Source organism: Orbicella franksi, chromosome 13 (genome assembly GCF_964199315.1).
Source record: "Orbicella franksi chromosome 13, jaOrbFran1.1, whole genome shotgun sequence".
Lineage (NCBI taxonomy): Eukaryota > Metazoa > Cnidaria > Anthozoa > Scleractinia > Merulinidae > Orbicella > Orbicella franksi.
Genome location: NC_138157.1, coordinates 20,999,838 through 21,020,496, shown reverse-complemented (window position 1 = coordinate 21,020,496; position 20,659 = coordinate 20,999,838). Strand labels below are relative to the sequence as shown.

Below are 20,659 nucleotides of genomic sequence, written 5' to 3'. Positions count from 1 at the left end.
ATGAAAAACCAAGGTGTTTTTTTTTAGATTTCGTGAATGTAAACCAGCTTTAGCAGTTTTCCGAAACTTTCAGACATCGCAGTTTTTCACATCAGTTTCATTGGCCATCTAATTTATATCGGTTAGGTTCGATCAGTTTTATCGCCCTTTTCTGTTCAGGCTTTGAATAGCCTCAGCATTTTTAAAGCCTTATAACTGTACCAAATGTAAAGGAATATGCAATCATGTGAACACTAGAAGACTTCAAAACTCAAACGTTTAAAATTGATGTAGGCCAGTGAAAAGTTAGGGACTTCCCCCTTTCTTGACGAGCGAAAACAGGTTTAGCATTCTGTGTTTTTCTTAGGTGTCCCGTATTATTCGTACTCCACGCGGTAACGCTCTCCTCGTAGGAGTTGGAGGCTCGGGAAAACAGAGCTTGACTCGTTTGGCTTCTTTCATCGCTGGCTACAGGACATTCCAGATTACCCTCACAAGGTGAGTTAATACTCCTGACTATTGTTTGTCGTTAATGGAGGAAGCCCAGCAAGCCTCTGATCCCGTCGTACATCATAAAACTTTAGAAAGTTATCACTGTGTGTTGTAGTTTGTCGGGACTTAGTGAATACGCCCGTGAGTCAATTATTGAGTCAGTGTAACCATTGTTTATCCCTTGTTTTGTCAGGAAGTTTGTAAGCAAGTCAGCCTTTCAGACAACTGGCTAGATAGCACATTTTTCAGTCAGTTAGCAGGTACATAAGCCATGTAGCTCTTTCTGTCTTTCTTAGTTTCGACAGGACGTAATGTAATCGGTGGTTGGACACTCAGTCAGTCAATCTCTGTCTGCCTATCTCTCTGTCCGTCAGTCAGTCAGTCAGTCAGTCAGTCCTTCAGTCAGTCCTTCAGTCAGTCCTTCAGTCAGTCCTTCAGTCAGTCCTTCAGTCAGCCACTCGGTCACTCGGTCACTCGGTCACTCGGTCACTCGGTCTCTCGGTCACTCAATCACTCAGTCACTCACTCATCACTCAGTCACTCACTCATCACTCAGTCAGTCAGTCAGTCAGTCACTGAGTCACTCAGTACAGTCGTTTTTGCCGTCTGTCCGTCTGTCAGTCAGTCATTTAGTCCGCAAGTCCATCCATCAGTCATTTAGTCAGTGAATGGTTTGTTTTGGGGCGGTGACACAGTCAGCTAGCCACTCAGCTCAATCTTCTGTTGACCACAAATGTCCCTCAAATCTTTCAGGTCTTACAATTCATCCAACCTTATGGAGGACTTGAAGTATCTTTACAGAGTGGCAGGAATGCAAGGTCAAGGAATAACATTCATCTTTACTGACCAAGAGATCAAGGAAGAAGGCTTCCTCGAATATCTCAACAACTTACTTTCCTCCGGGGAGATCTCAAATCTATTTGCTCGAGACGAAATCGATGAAATCTGCGGCGAGCTGATTCCTGTGATGAAAAAGGAGTTCCCCAGGCGACCACCCACGGGGGAAAATCTGTACGACTACTTCTTGACGCGGGCGAAACATAATCTTCACGTCGTACTTTGCTTCTCGCCGGTGCGTTTTTACTTTTGTTCGAATAATCAGTAACTAATTTCTTGCTTTTGACAGTTGATGCTTGATTTCTTTTTCCACGTTTTTCTTTTCTGCAGGTCGGTGAGAAATTCCGCAACAGGTCTCTAAAGTTTCCAGGTCTAATCAGCGGTTGCACAATGGACTGGTTCAGCCGCTGGCCCAAGGATGCTTTGATTGCGGTAGCAGATCATTTTCTATCTAACTTTGAAATCGTATGCGAGGCTGAAGTTAAAAAACAAGTCGTTCACGCCATGGGAATATTTCATGATGGTGTAGCCATTAGCTGTACTGATTATTTTCAAAGGTAAGCGTTCCTTCTACTAAACAGTATGTTCTATATAATGTACTTGACTTTCGTTTCATTTGTGTGTTAAATCGGGTTTCCTACCAAGTTGGTTAAGTTTGGTCGAATGCTTACATGTTAGAGTAGGTTAGAATGTCGTCTGTTGAATTATTTTGTGCGTCTCCTACGTTTTTAGACGCACAATCCTTTTAAATTCGTCTGAGGTGTAAATTCATTTTATTTTCCGAATCGTATTTTACGTCCTCCAAGTTACGCACGGCTGATTTGGTCATTTCCTGTTGTTGTTTTGCGGAGGACGGCTGAGAAATGTACAAAAAAAAAAAAAAAAAAAACCTGCAATGCCATTGTACTGCGCATTAAAACCTTTTTTAGCGACGTTCTCGTTTTTCACTGACTAGCTGTTTTTTTTTTTGTCAGAAACAACTTATTTTGAATTCTTGTTTATAGATACCGTCGAGCGACACACGTTACTCCAAAGTCATATCTCTCCTTTATCAACGGCTACAAGTCAATATACAGCGAGAAACGAGAACAAATTGGAGAACTGGCGAGGAGAATGAACACTGGATTAGCCAAGCTCATGGAGGCCAGTGAATCAGTCGCCCAGCTGTCCAAAGAATTAGCGGTGAAAGAAAAAGAGCTCGCCGTGGCATCTGAAAAGGCGGACCTGGTAAGGATGTGCCTGCAAGTTCGGCTGTTTCTTTTTTTATGTTTGATGTAAGATGAGATAACTATATAGGTCTTGAAACTGAAGCACTTGAATCGTGTGTTTGCCATCCAATGTCCTCGAGGAATGCTGAAAACCAACGTGTGAAAACATTGCATCTAGTCTATGCGACTCTATTGCGATATTGTGCAGATGCTGCTTTCCATTTGTTGATGTTATTGATTCCGTCCGCTAGGTATTGAAAGAGGTTACAGTAAAGGCACAAGCGGCAGAGAAAGTCAAAGCTCAGGTGCAGAAAGTCAAAGACAAAGCGCAAGCTATTGTGGATGATATCGCGGTAAGCCGAGAGCTCATTGACAATTCGACGCATGCTATGTGAATGGACTCTATCTGTTTTATATGCTCTTCCTTACCAGTAGAGCTCATGTCCCACTCTACTCTAATTTTGTTTTCAGGCTGACAAAGCTGTGGCTGAAGAAAAGTTAGAAGCCGCAAGACCAGCTCTTGAAGAAGCAGAAGCCGCCTTACAGGTTAAAAACATATTTATTGTGCAGAGTTGGGGTAACGTTTGGAGAGGGGCAGATAGAAGGGATTCACGGTCACAATCACGCGCTAACTACAGTGTAATTCTGATATAACAGTGCTGAAAATTCTTTCCCTGCTTCTGTCTCACATAAGATGTGTATCTGATATCCGTGTTTGTTGATGTTCTTTCAAATGAGTCTTTATTTGTGTTATTTTTTGTTATCAACCGAAGGAAAAGATAATGTTTTTAAACTTTGAAAAATGCTAAGCGCTTGGGGTTCGAGAAGAGGAAGATGAAGACTTTATCAGAAGCTCCATCCCTTTAGTTCTTCTCTCGTCCTTGGTGTTCCCGGTGCCAGCTCGCTCGCGTGCTAATTGTCTCTTGTCTCTCGCCATATGTAAGGCCGTGTATATTCTGTTCCAATGTACGTTAGTTCAGCTGAAGCAGAGAGTCTTCTTCGACTTATAGTAAAACAATGTCGTCGAAGTGAAATGCTAACCTGGTTATTTTTGTTCGTTACCAGACCATCAAGGCCTCCCATATCGCTACGGTCCGTAAGCTTCCCAAACCACCGCATCTGATCATGCGCATTATGGACTGTGTTTTGATCTTGTTTCGAAAGCGAGTAGACCCGGTGGTATTTGATGCGGAGAGAAACTGTGTCAAACCCTCTTGGAGTGAATCGCTTAAGGTATGAATCAGTGTTTTCTTTGCGGAATAAAATATTGCTATCTTGGGGGCTTGTACGCGTCCTGGAGAGATTTGTAATTTTATCCTAACACATTTTGCGAAATTTGTTCAGCCGAGACGACAATGCGCTTTTAGGTTCTTCAAGACAAAAAAAATAATAGCATGCCTGTGACGTATTTTTCATAATTTCTTATTGCGGCCTTATGCGCAACAGAGCGCGAAGAGGATAGATGAGGTGAGGTATTGCTTCTAAGCTGGTGTTGCTTTCAGTCCAAGAACCTTTAAGACCTCTTAAAGACTAACATTCTGTGCTCTCGTCGCTCACTAAGCAATATATTTAGGTCGCAGATGTTATCCCTTTAGCCATACTGGTGTAAGCATTCAAAACAATAACAACAAATTCGTGGTTTGTGTAACTATGCGTCCATGCGTTTACTCTCACTTCGACCGATAACTCTTATGTCACGAATTCCTCTGAGGGTTTGCTTTGTATTTAGTGCCTCTAATTTTTTTTTTTTACATCATAATTAAACCTTCCTGTCGCTTCAGTTGTCGATGGCAAACAGTTTTTTTCGCTTTTTCTTTCGAGAGTACGTTGGAGAGGACAAACGGGATAGTTACTTAATAGAGTTCGAGTGCATGTATTTTCATGACTGTTGTTTGTTTTTCTTCCAGACGATGAGCCAGTCCAACTTTTTGCTGTCGCTTCAAAGTTTTGCGAAGGACACCATCAATGACGAAATGGTTGAACTTCTCGCGCCTTATCTAGAAATGGAGGACTACAATATGGAAACCGCTAAAAGGGTTAGTACTGGTTGTATACTAGCCTAAGTAGCTAACCGCCGCCTGGTTAGCTCAGCTGGTAGAGCGCCAGTCTGCTGTGCGGGAGGTCGAGGGTTCGAGCCCCAGACCGGACCAACACTCAGGGTCTTAAAATAACTGAGAAGAATTTGCTGCCTTTGTAATTACATCTGGAAATGGTTAGACGTTCAAGACTTCTCGGATAAGGACTATAAACCGCAAGACCCGTCTCCTGCATCTTCAGTGTTACGTGGTTAGCAGGGGACGTTACAGAACCCACACACTTACCGCAAAGAGTAGTGCACGTAGTTCCCGGTGCTGCGGTCTGGCCTTGTCTCACGGGTTGGTGCCTCACATAGGGTTAACCTCATTGCCCCTTTCCCCCTTGAACAGAATTGCTATGACTATGACTATGTACCCTTAAACAGCCGGTAAGCAATTCAGCTATTTACCCGGTTTACTTCCCTGTCCACCAAATTTTTGTGAGCCCAAGTTCTGATGGCGACAAGCTAATGTAACAACTTTCTAAGCCGGATCATGACAACATGGCGGGCTGATTAATATTGCTTTGTAACCTCTCGGTGGGCCCAGTTCTCGTTCTTCTCCTACACGATTCCCCTCCTACCGAAAAAGTAGCAATATATTTTTGTAACATACGGCTGTTTCTGTGAGAAACACTTTTCGGGTCTGCTAATTACTCACGCTGGATAATTAAGCCAATTAATGTGTTTTGTTTGGAATGTTCCGTCGACAGGTTTGCGGAGATGTCGCTGGTTTGTGCTCGTGGACGAATGCGATGTCTGTGTTCTTTGGTATTAACAAAGAAGTCTTGCCATTAAAGGTAAGTTGCAATGCAACGTCAACACATGAACGCTAAAGGAGGAGAGTGAAAGTAAAAAAGCCAAAGTAAAGCAAAAAGACTGGTGAATATATTAAATATATCAGAAAAATCTAAGCTTTGTAGAGTGATATTAGGCTCGTTTTGCTTATTGTCGCTATACTGGCCATGTGGTGGAGAATTGTTTCTGTCAAATATGATCACATTTGCTTGTTTTTGAAAGCATGGCTCTAAGATTGAGAAGAGAGCAGTTCTTCAAAGAACATCAGTGATCTGGAATGAGAAATATGTGAAGCTAAATAGACCATATTCGTGTTCTCGGTATTGGACTGGAACTAGCCTGCAATGGAGGCTCATGCGGAGGATATCATTAAAAAGAGATTAGAGTCATTTTCATTTGAAAAGACTCCCTGCATTAGCCTCAGTTGCAAGCTAGTCCCAGTCCGATACCGGGAATACTAATATGGTCTATTGTTTTGACTTATTTTTTTCAGTCTAGTCGAGTCGCCATTTTGAGCTTTATGATCGCAAACACTATCCAGAATTTGAATAGGCAGTTTTTGTCGTCGTATATCTCGTGTAGAACCTTCATTAACTTCATTTACAGTGACTGTCATGTTCTATGCTCGCGGTATTAAGTTTGTTCTCAGGTCATGTGGTAACCTATTATTTAGAGCTGTCGGCTCGGTGGGTTACGAAAATCATCAATGATTTATTGCCTTGAATGAAAGTTAGCTAATCGTTGCCTAACGTTGTCTCGTAGGCCAACTTGACCATTCAAGAGGCTAAGCTGAACGTAGCTCAGAACGACCTGAACGCGGCCCAGGCACAGCTAGACGCTAAACAGGCTGAACTTGATAAAGTACAGGCTTTGTACGATAAGGCAGTGCAAGAAAAACAGGTAAATCGTGCTGAAGTTTGAAACGTTGTTTCAAACTTCACAAATCTCGTTATTGTGGCAAAGTTGACGATTTTCGACAGCGTAACTCGGCAATAGCGACCTAGGACGTCTAGTTGCAAAAACATATTAACTGGACGCTTTCACTAAAACAGGGAACCCAGGTGCTACAAATTCACACTTGGACCCAACGTAAAGTTGAAATTTGTTAATCCCGGTTGTCAGAAGGAACCGTGAAATGCATTCCAAAGGTGCTATATCTTGCATTTAAGATTAATTTAACCTCTTTGGCAACAATTCATACACTTAGATGATATACCGTTTTAACTGTTACTGGAAAAGAAGCCTGGGCTGGTGTTGGGAAAGCTATTTTCTCCAGTTGTAGAAAAATTACTTTTTAAGTAATTTTAAGTTTAAGTTACGTTATCTATAGTTGAAACGGAGATCGATGATAGTGGACAAAATGTTTGAAATTAAGTTCAAGAAAAGTTCTAAAGAACTGGACCACTGTTTGGTAGACAACAACATGTAGATTCTCTTTTCATTGTGCATGGATTTCCTATGGTAGTGGGTAGGAAAAATTTACTTTTTATAAAAATACATGTCTAGCAGGAGAAATTACCGTCAGATCAGTGTAATGGTGCAAGTATTAACTGGTTTATATGGATAATAAACAGGATCTTCTGGATGACGCGGAGACATGTCGCAGAAAGATGTTGGCAGCTTCCACTCTGATTGGCGGCTTAGGAGGAGAGAAAGAAAGATGGACGGAACAAAGTAAAGAGTTTGAAGCTCAAATTGGAAGGTATAACGCAAGCAGTATTCTATTTAGAGAAATCGTTAAACTTTTTCGTGTCATGGATCGATGTCGTTCCTTATTGCAGGTGCTTTCTTGTAAAAAATATTTGTGATTTTTTCGCCCAAACTGCAAAATCTTTTTGTAATTGGCAGTGTGGGTAACATTACTTGAAACATATCGCTAAACTCAAACTTATTTCGTTCAAGTTATTTTGTGAACCTGGGTTTCTGCGTCTTTATCTTAGTTGTCTTTTCTTTCTCAAACGCAGTTTAGGTTTTAAATGATGTGTATGTGTTGAAGGTTATAAAATCAAAGGTGTAATGGTTAATCGTAATAATCGCATGGACATTTTTCTGTTTGCTCACTATCCTGTCCCAAAAACGAGCAAGAACAAGAACAAGAACCAGCAATACCTTATAACTGTGATTAGGAAAAGGTAACTATGTAACTTTGTTTCTATTATAGACTGGTCGGTGACGTGTTGCTCTGCACAGGATTTTTGTCTTACTCTGGTCCCTTCAACCAAGAGTTCCGTGACATGTTGATGGGAAAATGGCAGAAGGACATGAAGTCACGCAAGATCCCCTTTACCCCCAACCTGAATGTCACGGGCATGCTCGTTGATGCGGCAACGGTAAGCATTGACTGTTTCGAGACCAGCCACCAAATGCGCCTTTAAATTGTGACAAACAGTTGTGTCCTAGGAGATATAGTCACTAGAAAGAAAGGGTAAGTTTTGGGATTCTTCCTGTGACAGTTCCTGTTTTATGATTCTAGGTCGGTGAATGGAACCTTCAAGGTTTACCAAACGATGAACTGTCTGTCCAAAACGGCATTATCGTTACCAAGGCAACGCGCTTCCCTTTGTTGATAGATCCACAAGGCCAAGGAAAGGCCTGGATTAAGAACCGAGAAAAAGAAAGTCAAATGCAGGTGGGTAGGTCAAGCATGGTTTAAGAACTCTGTGAACTTTACTCGATCTTAGAAAACCCTTGCGATCAAGAAGTTGAGAAATGAGTATGGAAAAGTAAAAGTATGGAAGCTTTAAAGCTGAAATTTTCAAGGTAGATTTTGTTTGCTATAAAATCGTGAAAACTTCTCTTCGAGGAATTCAGATCATTTAAGCAGTTTATTGCGAATTGAGATGCAAATCACACGTCGGTTTCTTTGTTTGTCGATGGGCTTCTGAACCAACAGACATATGAGAAACCCCACTGAACCAGCAGCAAAATCCAATGCAAGAATAACAGTGTTATTACAGTTCTTCAGAAGACCTTTGATAGTAATCTTCATTTTAATTTCAATTCCTATATTACGTGCACAGATGGCTTTTTATCTCGTGCTTTCATTTAAGTTCAGTTTTCTGTTCCTCTTCAACAATCCAGTTTATTTTGTTTTTGTTTCAATATAAGACCAAGGCCTGCCAGTTTCTCGAAAAATGACGTGTTGCGTAAATGATTCAAAACATTTATCTACAGATAACGTCATTAAATCACAAGTACTTCCGAAACCATCTGGAAGACTGCCTCTCGTTGGGTAGACCGCTGCTCATCGAGGACGTGGCCGAAGAATTGGACCCAGCTCTCGATAACGTGCTGGAGAAGAACTTCATCAAAACTGGAAGCACCCTGAAAGTGAAAGTGGGAGACAAGGAGATTGATGTTATGAAGGGCTTCATGTTATACATCACGACGAAGCTCTCAAATCCCGCGTACACTCCAGAGGTGAGTGACAGCTGTCCGTCGTGTGTAAAGTCATACACTTCTGTGTTTTTGTGTGTGGTAATGAAACGTTTTTGTTGTTGTTGTTGTTGTTGTGTTGTATCTTTTTAATGGGTACAAAATAGCTACTCCAAGACATAAGAATATGTAGTATCTTAAAGATATTCAGTATCAAATTACAATGTTGTGGTGTCACCTGACTACTTCCTGATTTGTTTGTGTTATAAACAGATTAGTGCCCGTACTTCTATAATCGACTTCACGGTGACAATGAAAGGCTTGGAAGATCAGCTCCTTGGTCGTGTGATCTTGACTGAGAAAGCGGTGAGTTATCTTATCGTCATTTTCTTCTGACTTATGACATCAAGAAAGCTAAACGTCAAGCCTGCCTTCTGTTACGTGGATGCCAACTAAGAAATTTGGATTTCCCAAAGCGAATCTTTCCATATATAACTCAGAACGTGAAATGGATCTAGGTCAACTGGAATAACAATCGATATTTTTTTTCCCTTCATATTTGTTTTAGGAGCTGGAGGCTGAGCGAACGAAGCTCATGGAAGATGTAGCTTCCAACAAAAGAAAGATGAAAGAACTAGAAGATAATTTGCTGTTCAGGCTTACGAGCACTCAGGTATGGAACTTCTCATATTATACGATTAGTTTACGGTTTCGGCGTTATGTGCCACCTAGCATGAAGAAAATTAAGTTAGTAAGTTAACGGTTTCCTACCTTTTCCAGTAATTATTTCAAGTTTTAGGTCGTCGAAATATCTTGTATGGGTAACTACTGTCACTTTAATTTTCGTTATTTCTTGTTTGCCAGTTGCATTTCACTTGGTTCAATATTTCTACGAATTTCCCGTCGCGTCTTGCTAATACAGCTCCTCTACTGACCGTCAAATTCTTCACGGTCTTTTCTGTCAAATCATCAAAGTATATTTGTTGCCTAGCAACACCCTTTAGATAACTGCAGGCTCAACCTATTATTGGAGACCGATTCCTGCCAAAAACTTTATTTGTCCTTGATTTAACTCTGTTTAACAAGTTGGTGCAATGTTATTTCAGGGGTCTCTTGTGGACGATGAATCACTAATTGAGGTGCTGAGCACCACTAAGGCGACAGCCGAGGAAGTCAGTCAGAAACTTGTTGTAGCCGCTGACACGGAAATCAAGATCAACGGCGCAAGGGAAGAATTTCGACCGGGTAAGAAAATTGCACCCACCCTGATGGGCTCGTATGCAGACCTTACCATAACTTTACCACCCGCTCTTAGAAGAAAATACATATCCTTTGTTTATGTTTATTGTTGTCGTTATTTTTCAGTGGCCACCCGTGGCAGTATCTTGTATTTCTTGATCGTTGAAATGAGCATGGTGAACTGTATGTACCAGACCTCTCTTAAACAGTTCCTGGGATTGTTCGACAACGCTATGGCAAGGTGAGGGTCTGGCACGAGGAATGTTTGATATATTTAACCACTGGTCAAAACGCTTCAAGTCTTTCAATTAATGCTGAATTTTAGCTTTATTGGGGACTCCAGACTCGCTGAAGTTTTAGTGTCAAATTTGAATTCCGGGGAGCGTCAAAATCACATTTCTCCTTACGATATTAGTGCATTGTCAAGCAGAGGGTGACGAGAATCAAGAAATCATCAATTTGAGGGTATTGTTACCACTAAATCCTCAGAACTAACTCCACAGTGAGAGTATGAGAGTATGACAATCATAAAGGTATGGCAGAGAGACGGAGAAAGACAAATACTGGAATATTCACTTGACTTTTAGTTATGCACGTACAAAAACTCACAAATGTTTTCATTTGTTTTTCCAAGGTCGCAACCATCTCCAATCACTTCCAAGAGGATACACAATATTATAGATTACTTGACGTACGAAGTATGGAGGTACTCGTGCCGAGGCCTGTATGAGAATCATAAGTTTCTGTTCACGCTTCTACTCGCTCTCAAGATCGATCTGCAGAATAAGAAGGTAAGTACTGTCCGTCGCCTGAGACTTGTGCGGAAACATTTCAGCTGGTGACGCAGCCTTAAAGAAACCCAAGTGCAGTTGTTAGCCATTAAGAGACAACAGATGGATCTGGGTAGTAATTTGTCAGTATTGTTCAGCTCGATTCTTAGATCACTGTTCTGGAGATGAAGGGAGTGAATCATCTAAAGAGATATCTCTCCGGATTAACGTGACCACGTGAGGCTTGCGTTCTGCAAGTCAACAAGCTGAGCGATAATCAGCTATGAGGTTCCGAATCTTATAGCAAACAAGAGCAATATACTATGAATGAAAGAAATCTTTTGAGTATCTCAAAATAATCGCTTACTTATAGTTCAAAGGGAAGTCAAAGCTATAGTTTAAAGAAGTGAATGGTTTAACAAAAGGCTGCAATTGTAATGTTATGACCTGTACCAGGTGAAACACAGTGAGTTCATGACACTCATCAAAGGAGGAGCTTCCCTGGACCTGAAAGCTGTACAGCCAAAGCCATGCAGATGGATAACTGACATCACGTGGCTGAACCTTGTGGAGCTCAGTAAACTGCCGCAGTTCTCAGACGTGCTCAATCAGGTGGGTATCCTGTAACGCTCATATGAGATTGCGTTACCCAAAGTTCTGGTAACGTTCTGTGATGGTAGTCCAATAAAATCATCAAAGACATTAGTGTTAAAGTTTCAACATGAACCCACGTTTGGAAAACAACTATTTCAGTCTGAGACCTTTTCTAAACTTACACAAAATATGGTGAAGCCACGGTATGTCACGAAAACCAAACTCTTGCGTGACAAGTTATTTTTTAGCCTTTCTTCCGTCAAACTGTTTTCTGCATTAGTTCCTGTTTTATTTCCAATAGTTAATTTTTTCAAAGCTGTAATGATACGTTTCTTTATCGCTGTTCGAAATTTGACTTTTTTAGATCGCACGTAACGAGAAACAGTGGAAAAACTGGTTTGACAAGGACGCCCCTGAGGAAGCGGACATTCCTGATGGATATGCAAACTCGCTGGACACGTTTAGGAAACTCCTGCTAATCAGGTTAGGTTTCTTTATTTATTGACCCCGCTCTGGGAGGGTGGAGAATGTGTTTTACGATGATCATTGGTCGTTATAGGCGGGCAAAATGTTTTTACTTTGTATTAGACAAAAGGAGTGTTGCATAATGCAAAGGGTTAAGTTTCTCTTATTGTTGTGAAAAGCAGAAAGGATTTCTACTTTCTGCAACGATTTGCAATGAGAGAAACCCTTAGACCGTTTAATAGTTTATTCGTCATTGCCAGGTCTTGGTGTCCAGACCGGACCATGGCGCAGGCACGAAAATATATCGCCGAATCCATGGGGCCTAACTACGCCGAGAACGTGATCCTCGATTTGGAGAAGACCTGGGAAGAGAGCGATAACAAAACACCGCTGATCAACTTCCTGTCCATGGGCTCAGATCCTACAAGCCTCATTGAAAACCTCGCTAAAAGGCACAAGTTTGGTGAGAATGAAATAAAGTTACCATCTTTTTTTTAACTAGAAATCGTATGTTAATCAGGAAAACAAAGGCCAAAAATTACTGTTTAGCCTTTCCAATTGAAGATGTTGTCTATCATTTAAGTACTTCGAATGACCTTATTCTAGGAACAGCAGATATCGGGTGAAAGAATATAACCATTATCACCACACTCTCTTAAGCAAATAAGTTCAGAAAGTTGCCTATTTATCAAGAAATAATATCATTAATGATCCTGCTGGTGATGTATCTGTCTTGTTTTGCAAATCGCTTTCACTTGTCTTGATCTGTCTATATTTGATTGCAGATTGCCGTGCTATTTCCATGGGTCAAGGTCAAGAAATTCATGCTAGAAAACTCGTTGGACAATTCATGCAAACAGTGAGTACATTTGATGCATTGTATTTCCCTTTATATAAGTACAATGCTTGTGTTTTAGGTGAGATCTTTTGTGGTGGTGGTTGTATTTGTTTGTTTGTTTTGTTGTTGTTGTTGAAGTAGTTTCTCCTGGTTTTCTGGTCTTTTCACTGTGTTGATATCTTATTCCCCTCATCTGTTATTTCTGTTTCCTATTCCCCTAGGCTGTGAACTACTACGTCTCCTAATGTTGTACATGTATTAGCTGTATGGTGTTGATTTGCAATCAAATTCGCCCAAATGGTAAACGAAGAAATGTATGGCAACGTGTAAGGAGAATCTGTATATTGAGACATCTCGTTTGTGATTTCAGGGCGGATGGGCGCTCCTTCAGAACTGTCACCTTGGTTTGGAGTTTATGGATGAGCTGATGGACGCGGTGGTGGATACTGAACAAGTTCATGACTCCTTCAGATTGTGGATGACTACAGAAGAACATATCCATTTTCCTATCGGCCTCTTACAGGTTTGAACAACTCAAAATACTCTGGAAAATCTTCTGGTGCTTTCGTTTACATGTTTAGGTCTGTGCAAATTGTGTACCTCTGAAAAATACATTGCATTCTTTTTGCGTGACATGCCTTATCTCTTGCTTGTTGCGTCTTGTTTCTCGAGCGATTTATTTTGTTTCACTAGAATCGCGTCACGTTTCTTAAGAATTCCGTATCGTTTTCCGGAATTGGAAGCGTGAATGGAAAATGCGAAACATTAAATTTATCCAAATTACCGGAGTTGAAATTTCTTTGATAGTTCGTTTGTGTTTTAAGAATGTTTAGTTAGTTTAGAACTGAACTCTGTTTGACGTTCTCTTGGTTAAATTTTATTTGACAGATGTCAATCAAATTCACGAATGAACCTCCCCAGGGACTTAGAGCTGGACTCAAACGAACCTACAATGGTAAGTTGGAAAGGATTCAATCCCAGACTTTTCGGCGCGCTGTCTTTATGTTATTTTAATATCTCTTTATTTGTGTTGTTGTCTCCAGGAATCAATCAAGATCAACTGGACATCAGCAACCTCCCTCAGTGGAAACCCATGCTATACGCGGTTGCTTTTCTCCATTCTACCGTTCAGGTGAGGAGGAGATTTCACGTCAATCATATATTAAGTCATAGACTGTGCGTAAAACAGACGCCTGACTCCATTTTCCTTTCAATTGCTCTTGAAACTGATTTAATGAAGCATTGTTACAAGAGCTCTTTTTGACAAAATTCTGTCTCTGTCTTTCTTTGGCCACAGGAGCGTCGAAAGTATGGTCCGTTAGGTTGGAATATTCCTTACGAGTTCAACCAAGCGGACTTTACAGCCAGCGTGCAGTTTGTTCAAAATCATCTGGATGACATGGATATCAAAAAGGGCGTGTCCTGGAATACCGTGCGCTATATGTTAGGAGAGGTGCAGTATGGAGGACGAGTCACAGATGACTTTGATAAACGACTGCTCAACACGTTTGCCAAGGTTGATATTTCATGACTCTTATACGTAACGCTAAAGCTGTTTTAATAGGATGTGTTTCTTTCAGATAATCCAAGGCTGATTATTGTTGTTTTTGATGTTGTTCTTGTTGTTGTTGCAACTAAAATCTACACGAACCGCAATGAAAATGGGCTCAGCTGTTGCAATTCGTCTGAAAAGACAACACCTTGTTGGAAATTCAACTAAAATGAAAAGAGCTCCTACTTTTGCGATTCACTTTGATAGGTCAGTGCGAAATGCTTATCGATTGTTGTCTGTTTAAGCTAGTCCCCGACAATTGTCACAGAAAATGGTCATGGTACAAAGCGGATGACAGAGTGTGATGAATTTAGTGAGGTTAACGTTGCAGACTTTCAGTTACTACGATAACGTCTCTTTAAGTTATCGTTAAGTTATCTCTTTAAGTTGTCTAAATTGTCGCCCTAATTTCGTCGTGCCGTTTTCATTTCACACATCTAGTATGTGCTTTGATCATTTTATGACTGGCAAAGTCACATGATAGAACTCTGCAAAGAGCCTAGTTTGCCACCTCTCACAAACTGTCGTTATTTTCGTTTCTGTTGCTATCATTGATCGATTACACGTTGCTACCGATCTTTGCAGGTGTGGTTTAGCGAGTCGATGTTCCAACAGAGCTTCAATTTCTACAAAGGTTACACTATACCAAAGTGTACTTCAGTTCAACAGTATATGGATTATATTGACACGCTTCCTCTTGTGGACTCCCCTGAGGTGTTTGGTCTACATCCTAATGCAGACATCACGTGAGTAGTGTTCTCAAGAATTTATTCTCCGTATGAGTTCTTGTAGGGAAGTAGGGAGAAAATTAGGTTTGATCAGGTATTTCATGTGGCTTTATTTATCGTTAACTCTCAATTTTTTGGATCTTGTAGTTATTACGGCAATGGAAGTTACACTTTCGTTCAATCCACCCATACATGTGTCCTTGAAAACATTGTTTTATTCTTAGTCTTGGCGGAAACTTCACTGCCTTCAGTTAGTTCGAGGGGCAGTGTTGTCAACACTTGCACAATGCTCAAAAGATTAAGATAAAATCAGTGCTTCTCTCAACTCATTGTTCACGATATCAGTTTGCGGGCGCTAAGTACTATAATTATTAACTTAGTCGTTTCTGCTCTCAGTTACCAGAGTAACCTGGCCAAGTCTTGCCTGGACACCATTTTGAGCATTCAGCCAAAGGACAGCTCGGGTGGTAGCGGGGAAACCCGCGAGGCTGTTGTCCAGCGGTTGGCTGATGACATGCTTGATAAGCTTCCTGAGAACTACATTGCGCATGAGGTAAGCTGAAGGACCGCTGTTCGAGTAAGTTAATTGTTTCCGTGCATTTAGGAAACGTTAGCGCACTTAATGTAGAATTGCTGCTAGAAAAGTGTATCTATACATGTACATCTGTTTTCAGTGACGCTGGAAGAAAGTAAGAAACAAACAAACGAACAAACAGAAAAGCAGGAGGCTCTTTCTTTTTCGCTTTTCATTCAAAGGATCACAGACACTTTTTTGGCCGTTTTGTTATAACTTCGACTTTGATGTCGATGGTAGTAGTATAAGCGCGTTATTTGCGAGTGGTGTCGTGTCCGGAAGTAGCAAACGTTGTTATATTTACTACTGGTTTTACTAACGCAATGCCTTGCAGTGGAGTAAATAACTATTGGTCGTTGTCTATTATACATATGCTCAGAAATTAAGCGGTCAATTTCTATGTCGAATTTGACTAGAGATTTCGAATATCCACTTTCTTGTGCACTGGTTTGTTCAGCTGTAACAGGTATGTGGCATGTGCGAGTCCCAATTCATTTTAGATGTTACAACGTTTTTCTTTCCGAATTAACCATTCCTATCCGTTGCTTTCAGGTTAAGGCCAGACTACAGAAAATGGGAGCTCTGTCTCCGATGAATATCTTCTTGCGGCAAGAGATCGACCGAATGCAGAGGGTGATAACCGCTGTCCGGCAAACACTGACGGATCTCAAACTTGCCATTGATGGCACCATCATAATGAGCGAGGTTAGCTAACTTCAGTCTGATATCCTTTAACCTTCTAATCTTAAAATCTCGTCACATAGTCTCATACATAACTTTAAATGGAAGTTGTAAGACGATGGTATTACATCAAGACAAGCGGTAACAATGATGGATTTGATTATTTTCTCCAGAGGGAGGGGGCGGGTACTCTACAAAGTTCTATAAGGGCAGAGTCCGCCCCGCCGCCCCAAGGTCCAACCCCTTACCCTTTTGTATAAAAGGTACCCTTCTCGTATAACGTTAGTTGGCAAAAGGTATCCCTTTAACATACTTTCATCATCGGTCCATATTATGAATAAATCGCTAAAAAAAAAAGGAAGCCTTTTAGTCATTTTCATGTAGTGCTTAATAAATTAAATGATACAACCATAATGTGCGTTTATTCGAAATATGTTAATTAAAGGCCCTTTGAAATAACTAAATGACAGTTTTTACTACCTTTTCATATACCTCAGCTTGTGAAATCCCTACCCTTTTAGATACCTGAAGCCTAAAAAAGATGCCACTTTGCGGGGGAGCCCCCCGTATAGGTCATTATAGGGATTTTTGTAGAAGATGTTACTCCTTTTACATGTACCTGTCTACGCGAGAGGAAAAATCAGTTGAATTTGTCCACTCTGGGGACTTCAAGGCAGCGAGCAAATCTTTTTATATTTTTCGCACCAGCTTAGTTCGTTTAGAATCGAATTTGGAGTTGACAAAAATAGTTAAAAGCTAGCATTTCATTTTAGTTTTGTTCAATATATTTGTTGTGCTTTTCTTTTTAGACTCTAAGAGACTCGCTTGACTGCATGTACGACGCTAGAATTCCTACTCACTGGAAAAAGGTATATAGATAAACAGGGAAGAAAAAAATACAAGCAACAGACGGGTTAATATTGCTACACACTCTCCCCAACCTAACATGGAAGTAGAATTCTTCCCCGTTTTTCTGTTAGTAATACTTACAGTTTTCACCACGTTTGAGTCCGTCAGCAGACGGATTTCGTTGTCGAATTAGACGTCGATTCTTGCCGGATAGATTTGGGTGGAATCGTGTTGCAAGTAGGTTCTAATCGGTGAGCCCTCGCATAGCTAAACTGAGTTGCGTTTTCTTTTTTATCTTAGATCTCCTGGGAATCCTCCACGTTGGGATTCTGGTACACTGAACTGCTGGAAAGAAACAGTCAGTTCAGAAGCTGGTGTTTTGAAGGAAGACCCAATGTGTTTTGGATGACAGGGTTTTTTAACCCTCAAGGATTCCTGACGGCCATGAGACAAGTAATAATCACCTCAAATTGTGTTCTGAGTTATTTTTTTTCGACTAATTACAGAATGAAGTTACACGGTGCGTCCCGCAAAAATGTGCGCTTTTTTTCACAATCGGATTTTGTGGAAGTAGTATGAGTAGTACTATGAAGGATTCTTCCCTTCTCTATCTCTGTTTGTCGCATTTTCAATCATGAATTTTGAAATCCCTCCTCCTGACATTTTACTTTCTAAACGACAATACTGTCCAGGAATTAAGTGTTTAAACCATGCTTTCCCTCAAGTACAGTTGTGGCAATAATCGAGTTTGAGATGGGAACAATTACTATTGCTTTCATTTTTCAGGAGGTGACTCGTGCACACAAGGGCTGGGCCCTAGATTGTGTTGTACTGCATAATGACGTCACGCGGTTCTTTAAAGATGACATCACTCAGCCCCCGACAGAAGGGGTCTATGTACACGGCCTGTACCTTGACGGTGCCGGCTGGGACCGCAGAGGTTGCAAGCTTGTAGAACCCACTCAAAAGGTTCTCTTTACGTCCATGCCTGTCATTCACATCTACGCAATTAATACAACTGCTGGGCGAGATGCCCGGATGTACCAGTGCCCGATATACAAGAAGCCCAGAAGAACGGATCTGACGTACATCGCAAGCGTGGACTTGAAAACCAATCAGAATCCAGATCACTGGATTTTGCGCGGTGTTGCCCTGTTGTGTGACATCAAGTAAAAAGTCAAGAACGAGATCATTTGTAAAAACCTGTTTTTTAAAGAGATTTCCAAATGGTAGTCCTCTGTAGCTCCCGATTGCGTGACTGTAACGCTGCCCCTTTAGCTGTAGTGTAACGCAGAACTGAAAGACAGTCCTTTTTAAAGCACTATTTGTATTATATTATAACGAAGAATTGTCAGAGTATATACTGTAGTTGTCCTTTGAATGTTATTTATTGACTGTTTTTTTTTTTTAAGTATCATTTTTCACTGCCAAAATCGTTTTTAGTGCTAACAAAGAAAGCGAATTCACAAACAGAACTTTTTATTTAATATAGTGTAGCAGCAAGAAAGGATGATCTGAACATGTTGAACATGTTGTGGCAAATAACCAGTCTTGTAAAGAAGTTTTACGTGAGTCGTTTTGTCAACCAAGGTAGGAAGGATTTAACCTTCACGAGAAAATCTTGTAGAATAAAGATGATTTATGCATTCTAAATTATCTTAATTGATAACTGTAACCATGGTTTTTGGAAGCAGCGCATCTCAGAAAAGTAACAAAACTTAACCAAAAAATGCAACAACTGGTAGTCCATTTCGTTGGGTACTTTATGCCCATAATTCTGTTTGACTACCATGCAGTCACAAGACAGTTTTGTACGGAAGCCCCAAAGGGACATCCACTTATGAAAAATAGGAGTTCGTTTTTCGAGATTAAGAATTTGCTTTTTCGAAAATGGGAGTTTGTTTTTCGAAAATGCGAGTTTGTTTTACGAAAATGCGAGTTTGTTTTACGAAAATGCGAGTTTGTTTTTTCGAAAATGGGAGTTTGTTTTAGGAAAATGGGAGCTTGTTTTTTTAAAAATGGGAGTTTGTTTTTCGGAAATGAGAGTTTGTTTTACGAAAATGGGGGTTAGTTTTTTTTAAAAATGGGAGTTTGTTCTACGAAAATGGGAGTTTGTTTTACGAAAATGGGAGTTTGTTTTGCGAAAATGGGGGTTTGTTTTGCGAAAATGGGAGTTTGTTTTGCGAAAATGGGAGTTTGTTTTTCGAAAATGGGAGTTTGTTTTCTCGAAAATGGGAGGGTTTTTTTTATGATGAAAATGATTGACAGGCCAAACACCACTCCTATTGGTCAAGATAGAGCTAGCCAATGGCGTAATGTAAAGTTTTCAATCCTTATTTGTTTGAAGCTCGACCTCGTTGTTTTGTGTGTCTTTGACGACATTTCAGTGTAAAATAGGGTTGACTGGCCTTCACGACTTCTACGGTTCGTGATACTTGTACATTTGCCGTTCTCTGTTCGGCCACTCGACCCGGCTTTGTTTTGGTCGCTTCCCTCGTGTTTATGAAGGGCACTTCATGCTGTGTTATAAGGAGTAATTCTTATTTATGTCATTTTTAGGTGATTTTTGTTTAGGAGGGCTCCACTGAAAACCGCCTTTGGCGAGTTGGATTCCCTCACTAAATATTATTATTATTATTATTATTATTATTATTATTATTATTATTATTATTATTATTATTATTATTATTATTATTATTTAAGTAGAGTTGGGCCGTTAGATCGTGCTATGGCAAATTTTTATAGGTCATAGGTCGGCATGATTTCCGCTGTTATCTGCATGTCACTTCGTCGAGTTTGACACCTCTGTAATTTGCCATGTGTTTATACATTGTTTTGGCTCATTTATATTGCAAGCTATGTTGTTAAATCTCCAAGTATTTGCTTTTAAGGACCAAAATACGAAATTTACCGTGAACATGTTGCTTACTTGCATTCTATATTGTGACGCCTGGCCCGGCTGTGATTAAAACTGTTTGCAAGTACAGTAGTCAGTAGAGATTGTTGTCACGGATATCATATTTGCCCTCGTACGTTTTTCTTCGAAGACGCCGTAGCTTTACTTCAAGAAAGCTATACGTTTATCTTGAGACATTTTAATGTTTTTTGCAGCTATCTGATCGAGCTTATGTTTCTCAAGCTCGATGTTTATGTCTAATCCTCCTTTGATCGTTCTGGCACCACATGATTCAAATGTAGCTATTCACGCGCAAACAAATCAGGATCGAAAAGTACATTACGCCATTGGCTAGCTCTATCTTGACCAATAGGAGTCGTGTTTGGCCTGTCAATCATTTTTATCATCATTCTCATTTTCGTAAAACAAACTCCCATTTTCGAAAAAAAAAACTCACATTGTCGTAAACCAAACTCCCATTTTCGTAAAACAAACTCCCATTTTCGTAAAACAAACTCCCATTTTCGTAAAGCAAACTCCCATTTTCGAAAAACAAACTCCCATTTTCGAAAACCAAACTCCCATTTTCGAAAATCAAACTCCCATTTTCGTAAAACTAACTCCCATTTTCGAAAAACAAACTCCCATTTTCGTAAAACTAACTCCCATTTTCGAAAAACAAACTCCCATTTTCGAAAACCAAACTCCCA

The 20,659-nt window shown here is 40.3% G+C and overlaps 1 protein-coding gene across 1 annotated transcript in view; it reads left to right on the top strand.

Moving 5' to 3' along the window:
* LOC145465845 (dynein axonemal heavy chain 5-like) overlaps window positions 1–18,708 on the top strand; it is a 57,831-nt gene extending 39,123 nt beyond the window's left edge. The window contains exons 46-78 of the mRNA XM_081449598.1: window positions 347–477; window positions 1,225–1,543; window positions 1,639–1,865; window positions 2,313–2,535; window positions 2,768–2,869; window positions 2,988–3,062; window positions 3,582–3,749; window positions 4,424–4,552; window positions 5,304–5,390; window positions 6,151–6,288; window positions 6,963–7,090; window positions 7,550–7,718; window positions 7,862–8,017; window positions 8,563–8,808; window positions 9,037–9,129; window positions 9,332–9,436; window positions 9,870–10,008; window positions 10,129–10,243; window positions 10,637–10,793; window positions 11,229–11,384; window positions 11,731–11,849; window positions 12,092–12,294; window positions 12,617–12,690; window positions 13,040–13,192; window positions 13,558–13,624; window positions 13,713–13,801; window positions 13,967–14,185; window positions 14,807–14,967; window positions 15,346–15,502; window positions 16,076–16,228; window positions 17,014–17,073; window positions 17,354–17,506; window positions 17,840–18,708. Coding sequence (XP_081305724.1) covers window positions 347–477; window positions 1,225–1,543; window positions 1,639–1,865; window positions 2,313–2,535; window positions 2,768–2,869; window positions 2,988–3,062; window positions 3,582–3,749; window positions 4,424–4,552; window positions 5,304–5,390; window positions 6,151–6,288; window positions 6,963–7,090; window positions 7,550–7,718; window positions 7,862–8,017; window positions 8,563–8,808; window positions 9,037–9,129; window positions 9,332–9,436; window positions 9,870–10,008; window positions 10,129–10,243; window positions 10,637–10,793; window positions 11,229–11,384; window positions 11,731–11,849; window positions 12,092–12,294; window positions 12,617–12,690; window positions 13,040–13,192; window positions 13,558–13,624; window positions 13,713–13,801; window positions 13,967–14,185; window positions 14,807–14,967; window positions 15,346–15,502; window positions 16,076–16,228; window positions 17,014–17,073; window positions 17,354–17,506; window positions 17,840–18,226 — 5,058 coding nt within the window. The 3' untranslated portion in view covers window positions 18,227–18,708. The remainder of the gene's footprint in view (window positions 1–346; window positions 478–1,224; window positions 1,544–1,638; window positions 1,866–2,312; window positions 2,536–2,767; window positions 2,870–2,987; window positions 3,063–3,581; window positions 3,750–4,423; window positions 4,553–5,303; window positions 5,391–6,150; window positions 6,289–6,962; window positions 7,091–7,549; window positions 7,719–7,861; window positions 8,018–8,562; window positions 8,809–9,036; window positions 9,130–9,331; window positions 9,437–9,869; window positions 10,009–10,128; window positions 10,244–10,636; window positions 10,794–11,228; window positions 11,385–11,730; window positions 11,850–12,091; window positions 12,295–12,616; window positions 12,691–13,039; window positions 13,193–13,557; window positions 13,625–13,712; window positions 13,802–13,966; window positions 14,186–14,806; window positions 14,968–15,345; window positions 15,503–16,075; window positions 16,229–17,013; window positions 17,074–17,353; window positions 17,507–17,839) is intronic.
* The last annotated feature ends 1,951 nt before the right edge of the window (window positions 18,709–20,659 follow it).